At 45.9% G+C, this 7869-nt stretch overlaps 1 protein-coding gene across 1 annotated transcript; it reads right to left on the reverse strand.

Moving 5' to 3' along the window:
- Positions 1-2094: 2094 nt before the first annotated feature.
- XBP1 (X-box binding protein 1) lies at positions 2095-7282 on the reverse strand. Its single transcript, XM_045791250.2, is given in 6 exon segments — positions 2095-3237; positions 3544-3627; positions 3630-3689; positions 4998-5132; positions 5973-6069; positions 7002-7282. Coding segments are annotated over 6 exon segments (1164 nt in total). The 5' UTR covers positions 7235-7282; the 3' UTR covers positions 2095-2682.
- Between the last annotated feature and the right edge of the window lie 587 nt (positions 7283-7869).

Consider the following 7869-nt stretch of genomic DNA (forward strand, 5'->3'; position numbering starts at 1 on the left):
CGAACTTAACCAGCTTCAGTGTTATTCCTGCTTGACCAGTGGTTTTACAGTGTTTTCATAGAATACCTTGAATGTTGTTTAGATTTCACTGAGATATAATCCACAACAAAGTGTGGTTCAGTCAGTGTAACATTACCTTGAGAAAATACAGTTTTGTGTATGTCCATTTGGTCTAAATATTGTCAGTGGCGTTTTAGAGATGAATTGCATGCATTTAGACTACAGCTCCAGCAAGACAAGGGTGTTGTCTTTCAACAACTGACGAGTGGGTAAACAAGCCAGTTTTCCTGTCCTTTAATTTGAGAAGTCACGAGGTAAAGATTTCATTCTTAGGATATTAGGATTTAACTGATACCATAAAGTACTCCTGGAGTAGACAGTGTTACCTTTTGCCTACAGTGCTGTCCTTACTTTGTGTCTGCTCAGTAGCATACCTAGTAGAAAAGCAAGGAAGCACACAGATTGGTGTTACAAGGCCCAGGGAAATGGTGTGCAGACATTTGTCACCTGATGTTTCACTTATGGACAATCCTCTGCATTTAATAGAATTCTTGCTTTGGTTTTCCAGGAAAAGATCTTGATTTTTATTTCTGACCAGTTTGTTTCAATAAGATGTCCTTAAATACCAGGTGTTTTCTCAAGGCTGAGCAGTGTTTAGTCATTTTCACCCATCTGTGCAGGAAATGAAAACCCCAATGACCGACACAGGTTATATGCGTCCTATGTTATCCCTGTTAGTACAGCTGCCTCTTTCATGTGATGTCACTGAATGTAAATTACTTGAGCCTCAATCTCCAGATGCTTCTGCTGTTGAGAGTGGCTAAAATGCCTCTGTAATTGTATTTGCTTAGACAATCCCTAAATAGATTCCCAGCACTTCAGTTTTCAGTTATAGAAAATCAGGTGATCAGATTTTTAATCATGGGGACAGCTGGAGGCTGTCTATACATTTACGATCTAGAAGCAGCCTAGGGGCACCTGGCCGGCTCAGTTGGAAGAGCTGGAAGAGCGTGAGACTTGATCTCAGGTTGTGAGTTTGAGACCCACGTTGGGTGGAGAGATTACTAAGAAAAAAACAAAAAAAAACCCTGAGCCTAAGTAAACTTGCATTGCCAAGAACTAGGATTGAGCTCTGGCTTTAGTGACCAGGGATTTTAGGCTGTCTTGTGGACATGCCTCCAGTCATACCAAACATACTCCCTTGTACTTGGCTGAAAGTACAGCCTGCTTTGTCTTGCAACTCGGGATTTTTTGAATCCTACCTTTTGTCTGTACTCATTCACTCCGACCTCTATGGTGGTCGTCTTAATACTGGCATAGGATCCTGGTATAAGTGCAATGTCTATAAATGAGGGAAGTCCAGTATCTTGTAAGAAGAGTCCCAAGGAAAAAATGCACATGGAGGATGATGAGGTTATCATTTCTGTAGTTTTGGGATAATATTGATGTGTCAGATTTTTTCTTGAATAGGTTCACTCTTCTGTGAAACAAGTTCTAGAGGATATATAATTCTGTAAGATTAATCTCTCTCCAAAGTGGATTAGGGGAAGAGCTAACTTCTGAGTGCTTGGGATGGTGCCTGGTAAGTGTACATTTACCAAGAGCTTATAATGCATCATCTCTCTGAATCCTCTAGCAACCTTTAGAGAGAGGTTGACTATTCTCCCCCTTTAAAGGTGAGGAAGTGATATTACATGTCCAGGGTTACCTGACTAACCAGTTGGCAGAGTTAAACCCAGGGAGTTTTGAGTCTAGAAAATGTTCTTAATCCCTATAATAATGGCAAGAGAATCTTGATATTTAATGGTACGTCCTTGTCTTAACATAAGATGGTATAGCAAAATAATGGTTAGGCGTTCTAGCTCTGCCACTTACTAGTCTGTGATATTGGCCAATTAGGCTAAAGAAACTCTCAGAAATACACAACTGCTCAAAGAGTAGATTGTATCACTTAACAACAGCCAGAAACTGAAGCAGGCAGTAACTAAGGGGGAAAATCCTTTAAAAAGTGGCATGCTCACTGAAGTTGGATAAAGCACTCTCATGGCAAACAGTGAAACACCTAGAAAACAGACTTACCAAAGAACAAAGACACTGCATTGCACTTTTTAATTGCACAGGTAGTTTTAAATAAATGGAGAAAGCACCTTCCAAAAGTTACACTAGCAGGGAAAGATTCCATCAAGCATTTACATAGTAAATTTCCATAGTTTTACAAAAGATTCTTGATCTTTACTTGAACTGTACATGAGGGAAAGGAGCCCCCTCAGGTAGGTGTTCTCTGCTTGCAGAAGCAAACTAAAGGACCTAAAATTGGAGGCAAGCCTGGGATGCCAAGAAGGGGGAAAAGAAATGTTAAAGGGCCACTCATAAATTCCATGTCTAAGACGCTTGTCCAATGACCCTTACATAGAATTTTAGGGCAAACTACTGCCCTTAAGATAAGGGTACAACCTCAAAAGCTGTAATTCTGGATTATAGTAATATATCTGAGTACCTTGGACTGCTGGATGACAAAAGACAATATTGGGGTGACCTATACTGTTTGAACAAATACTTTAGAGGAATTCCCTAGGACTGTACACCCTCTACTTTGGCTTTTTTAAATGAAGCACAGGCTTCTCTGCTATCTTCCAGGCAGCATAATGGTCAAGGAGAAGGGTAACAGCACTGGATCATTCCTTAGACACTAATCAGCTGGGGAAAAAGTTCATTGGCAAAAGTGTCCTCCCAAGAATGGTCTACACCAAGCAGAGAGGACATGTCACTGAAGGGAGAAGGGGAGCCCTCATATTCACAGTCACTATAAGCATCCAGTAGACAGGAAGATGGCTTCAGGCAGTGGCTGGATGCAAGTAGATCTGAGGTGCCCAGCTCTGGAATGAAGTCATCTACAAGTTCTTCCTTCACTGAGACAGTGAATTCAGGGTGATCTTTCTCTGAGGGGCTGAAAGGTGCTTCCTCAATTTTCACTACCACATTAGCTTGGCTCTCTGTCTCAGAGGGTATCTCTAAGACTAGAGGCTTGGTATATACGTGGTCAAAACGAATCAGTTCATTAATGGCTTCCAGCTTGGCTGATGACGTCCCCAGTGACGGAGAAGGGGAGGCCGGTAAGGAATTGGGTCCTTCTTGGTGGACTTCTGGGAGCTGCTCCAGGCTGGGAGACTCTGGGGAAGGACATCTGAAGAACATGACTGGATCCAAGTTGAACAGAATGCCCAACAGGATATCAGACTGCAAGAGGCAAAAAATTAAATGGAATCCAACCATCAGAATGCACTGAGAATTTTCCTGGAATACTTTACTCCTAGGGCCCACAATGTAAATTAATCACGGTAGGATGACCTCCAAAACCCACAGACCCATTTATCTATATACCTCACTCTATGTCCTAAAATTACCTGGAGATAGGAAGGCAGTCGATGCTCACCTGTAACCCAACCAAAACTAACTTCTGCGCTCCTCTGATTGGGAATGTCAGACATCAAACAGATGGAATTAACTAGTTATACAGCTCTTTACTAAATTCAAAAAACCTACCTCAGAGTCTGAAGAGTCAACACTGTCAGAATCCATGGGGAGAGGTTCTGGGGGGGTGACAACTGGGCCTGCACCTGCTGCAGAGGTGCACGTAGTCTGAGTGCTGCGGACTCAGCAGACCCGGCCACCGGCCTCGCTCCATTCCCCTGGGAAGAAAGACCAACGTCAATAAACAGCTCCAACTGCAGAGTCCTCAAGGAAATGCTCACCAGGCAGCTGTGACTCTCAACTTTCAAAAAAGCTGGAAACTATTCTTTAGAGCTGAAATCTTTCCTTTCCCTTATTTCCACTTTATTGAGTCCTCTTAAGAAGAGAGGAGAAAAGAGAGGCAAGACTAACTTCTGTCATTTTCTAAGCAATGAAACATCTTTACGCTAAGCAAAGATTCAGGAAGGACTGATATTCTTAAATAATATCTTCAATGATATTCTTCATAATGTTTTGTTTTGTTTAAGATTTTACTTTTAGGGGCACCTGGGTGGTTCAGTCGGTTAAGTGTCTGCCTTTAGCTCAGGTCATGATCTTGGTCCTGGGATCGAGCCCTACATTGGGCTCCCTGCTCAGCGGGGAGTCTGCTTCTCCCTCTCCCTCTGCCCCTCCTTCCCCCACTCATGCTCTCTCTTTAGTAAAATCTTAAAAAGAAAAAAATAAGATTTTACTGTAAGTAATCTCTACACCCAAAGTGGGGCCTAACTCACAACCCTGAGATCGAGAGTCTCATGCTCCAGCGACCGAGCTAGGTAGGCGCCCCTCCGTAATAATTTCCTCTTCTTTCCTTTTTCAAAGATTTTATTTATTTATTTGACAGAGAGTGAGAGAACACAAGCAGGGGGAACAGCAGAGGGAGAAGCAGACTCCCCACTGAACAGGGAGCCTGATGCAGGGCTCCATCCCAGGACCCTGAGACCATGACCTGAGCCAAAGACAAGACGCTTAATTGACTGAGCCACCCAAGTGCCCCCATAATAGTTTTCTTAAGTAATAAAGTTCCATAGTGAATTGTAGGCCCCAAGTCTTTTTGGACAGTAATTTTTTAAGTTTGTTCTGAACATTACCTTCACAGAGTAGAACTGCCCTACTGTCAACCACTTAAGTGCTATCAATAAATTTGCCATGTCTGTGCATTAAAGCCCATAATCACCTTCTGTCAGAGGGGTGTCACGAACACAGTAAATCCTTTCCCTACTCATTCATATTCATCAAAGAACTACTACAGTTTTAGTACCATTCAGTTAGATTTGACTGGCTCTCTTTTTCTGGTTCTTTTTAACACTGACATGGTACATCTTGTTGGCTATGATATTTGTTAGTACTTGCTCTTAGCTGTGTAACTTACTTTAATTATTAGGATTTAGTACTATTCACTACACAGTTGAAAAATCAGTGTCATTAAGGAGTCATGTCACTTAGAACCAATTCTCACATAGGGGGCATAGACAAATGAACTGACTTACCTTGGTCTGGGTCTCCGCCTCCTCTTCAGTACCCAGGGCATCCATCCCCAAGCGCTGTCTTAGCTCCTGGTTCTCAATTACAAGGCCATGAGTTTTCTCTCGTAAAAGCTGATTTTCTAGCAAAAGTTTTTGGTTCTGGAAGTAAGTTCAAGAAGAAGCTATTAAAACATCCACTTCTTTCACTTAAGAATCCACCTCACGATGTTTCACTATGGTTGTTTTCCTTCCCTTCTCCTTGTCCTTTTGGAAAACTCTGCTTATACGGTTGGTTCACAGTAGGTATTCGAAGGAAAGGTCATAGTTATGAAAAACAAGTGCCATGTCGTGGGGTCACAAATAACAATGTTTCCAACTTACCAATACAGACCTCAGCAAAGTGTGACTTGTGGCTTTAATTTAGATATGATGGCAAAAAAAAAAAAAAAAAAAATTCCTATCTTGAATTAGCAGGTTGTAACAGAAGGGGTAATGATGGACCATAAAATCAAAATATGTTTAAAAAGTGTGTGTGTGTGTATGGAATCCTTATGTATTCAAGATGTGTAGCTGGCAACAATTTAAGATTAGGTAATAAGTGGGCCCTAGAAGGGAAAGGGAACCGTTAGTGGACTTTTGGCCAAGCCAGGAAGGGTCTCAGGTTTAAGCAACGGTTTTCTATCTGCTTTTACGAATTTCTTAGTACTAACTTGATAAACGTTGTAATGTTGTAATTCACCAGCTCTGAGATAGATCTAGCACCAAATGCCAGAGGGTCAACCACTTCTGCTCTCATCAAGTTTCAACACTTAATCACTTAATTACCTATTTACCTTAACTTAGATTCGTTTAATTTTTTTTAGTTTAATTTTTAATTAACTGTTCGATTGTATTCTAAAGAGACAGAAACAACTTGGCATGGGCAGCAAACATCAGGACATTCACCAAGGAAGAATATACAAGAAATAAAGCTAAGAGTTTGACCTTAAGTATTTTTACCTCTTCCTCCAAATCTACCACTTGCTGTTCCAGCTCACTCATTCGAGCTTTTTTTCGGTCTCTGGCAGTCTGGGCTGCTACTCTGTTTTTCAGTTTCCTGAGAACAAAAGGGACAGACCACACTAAGTCATCTCAAACCTTATGTATATCTTTGAGAACTTGGCCAGCTGGTACTTTCATTTTCATTTACAATATCAGGTACACTGAGGTAAAATACACTCCAGGCTCCTCCCCTCAATAAAACAAAACAAAACAAAAAAATAGAGCCTTTCGTGGATCTGGCTTGAAGAACTGCTTCATTCTCCCCCATACTGCGTCATCCACACCCCCGTCGCATCCCGGCCACAGCAAGGACGCTGGACACAAATACTACTCATGTTGCATCGTAAGAGATTTCCTCCTCCCACTTTTACTCCCCCGTATAACTCAAATAAAGGAGAGGACAATAAAGGCTGACATCCTGGGCAGTCTCGGGCGGCTGGGCCCGGTGTCTGCTCGAGGAGGCACTTAAATCACAAAAGGCACTGTGATCACAAAAGTACATTTACCGAGAACTGGCTACTCGGCATTTCTCACTCAATCTTTCCAACGACCTCATGAATAGATACCATTTTTAAGGGCGCGGGGACTAAGTTTGACCAGTGAGCCTCACAGAGCTCACAGCCCTTTCGACAACTGTCATTTCGGCTCCGTGCCCCTCCAAAAAAGTAGGTCAATCGAGTCCATGCCACTGCCCAAATGCAGAAAAGCTGAATGACGGGTTTGTGGCCACCTAACAAGAGGTCCTGGAACCCAAGTGCGCGAACACCCAGCTCTACGCATCTCTAATGAGACAGAAAAGAAGGGGGGATAACAAAGGCCTGGGCAGCCCGGGACTCCCGACTTCCTGCCCCGCCCCGCGCCACGCTGGCACCCCACCGGCCAGGCCGCGGGCGCCCGAGCGCGGCAGGCGGTCAGCGCCCGGCTTCGGATCCGGGTCCCAGCCCCTCGCCCGTCGCCCTCAGGGTCCGCGCCCCGACCCTCGCCCACCTCCGCAGCGCCTTCTCCTCGGGGCTCAGGTGCGTGAGGCGCTGTCGCTTGCGCGCCTGGGGCGGCCCCCCGCTCGCCGCCTCCGGGCTGGCCCCTCGCTGGCCCGGCACCATGAGTGGTAGAGCCCGGCCGGCCGGGGCTCCGGTGGCGGCGGCGGCGGCGGCCTTGCCGGACAGAAGCAGCACTTTGGGGGCCCCGGCGGCCGGGCTCTGCGCGGGTGCCACCACCACCATGGCCCGTGTGTGTCTAAGCCAGTGCGCGCCGCCGCCGTCCACCTGGCAGGCCCCGCCGCACCCCGGCTTTCTACGGTCGTGGCCCTCGGCGATTGGCCAGTGCCGCGTGACGCGTGGCGGCTCTCGGCGCCCATTGGTCCGGCGGGCCCTGAGGGGGTGGGGCCGGGGCGTCCAGCGTAGCGGCCGCGGGCCGGGGCAGGAGGGGCCGTGAGGGGAGACCGGCAGGATCCGGGGTTGGGGACCCTGGAGAGCCTGGGGACTGCGCGGCTCCTCAGGAAGGGTTCGGAGCCCGGCGGAGTTTCCTCCTCGGACGGATTTTACCCTCTAGGCTGACGCCTTTCCACCCGGAACGACTGAGTCTAATGCCAGACGGAGAGATTTCCAGACTGATGACTTTATACCGAGATTGACAGATGGTTGTCACCGCTGCCCGACCACATTTTATCTCGAGCGCCACATCGGGCTTCGAGCGGAGCGGGTAGTCGAGAGAGAGAGAGAGAGAGAGAGAGAGAGAGAGCGCGAGCGCGAGAGCGCCAGTCGGGCCTTGGATGAGAAAAAAGCTTGCAAAGAAATTCCGGGAAATAAGAGTCTTTACGAAGTGAAATCGCGCGTTTTAAAAACTAGGCATGGCTCTT

Source organism: Ursus americanus, chromosome 30, assembly GCF_024610735.1.
Source record: "Ursus americanus isolate L20-20 chromosome 30, mUrsAme1.1.p, whole genome shotgun sequence".
Classification (NCBI taxonomy): domain Eukaryota; kingdom Metazoa; phylum Chordata; class Mammalia; order Carnivora; family Ursidae; genus Ursus; species Ursus americanus.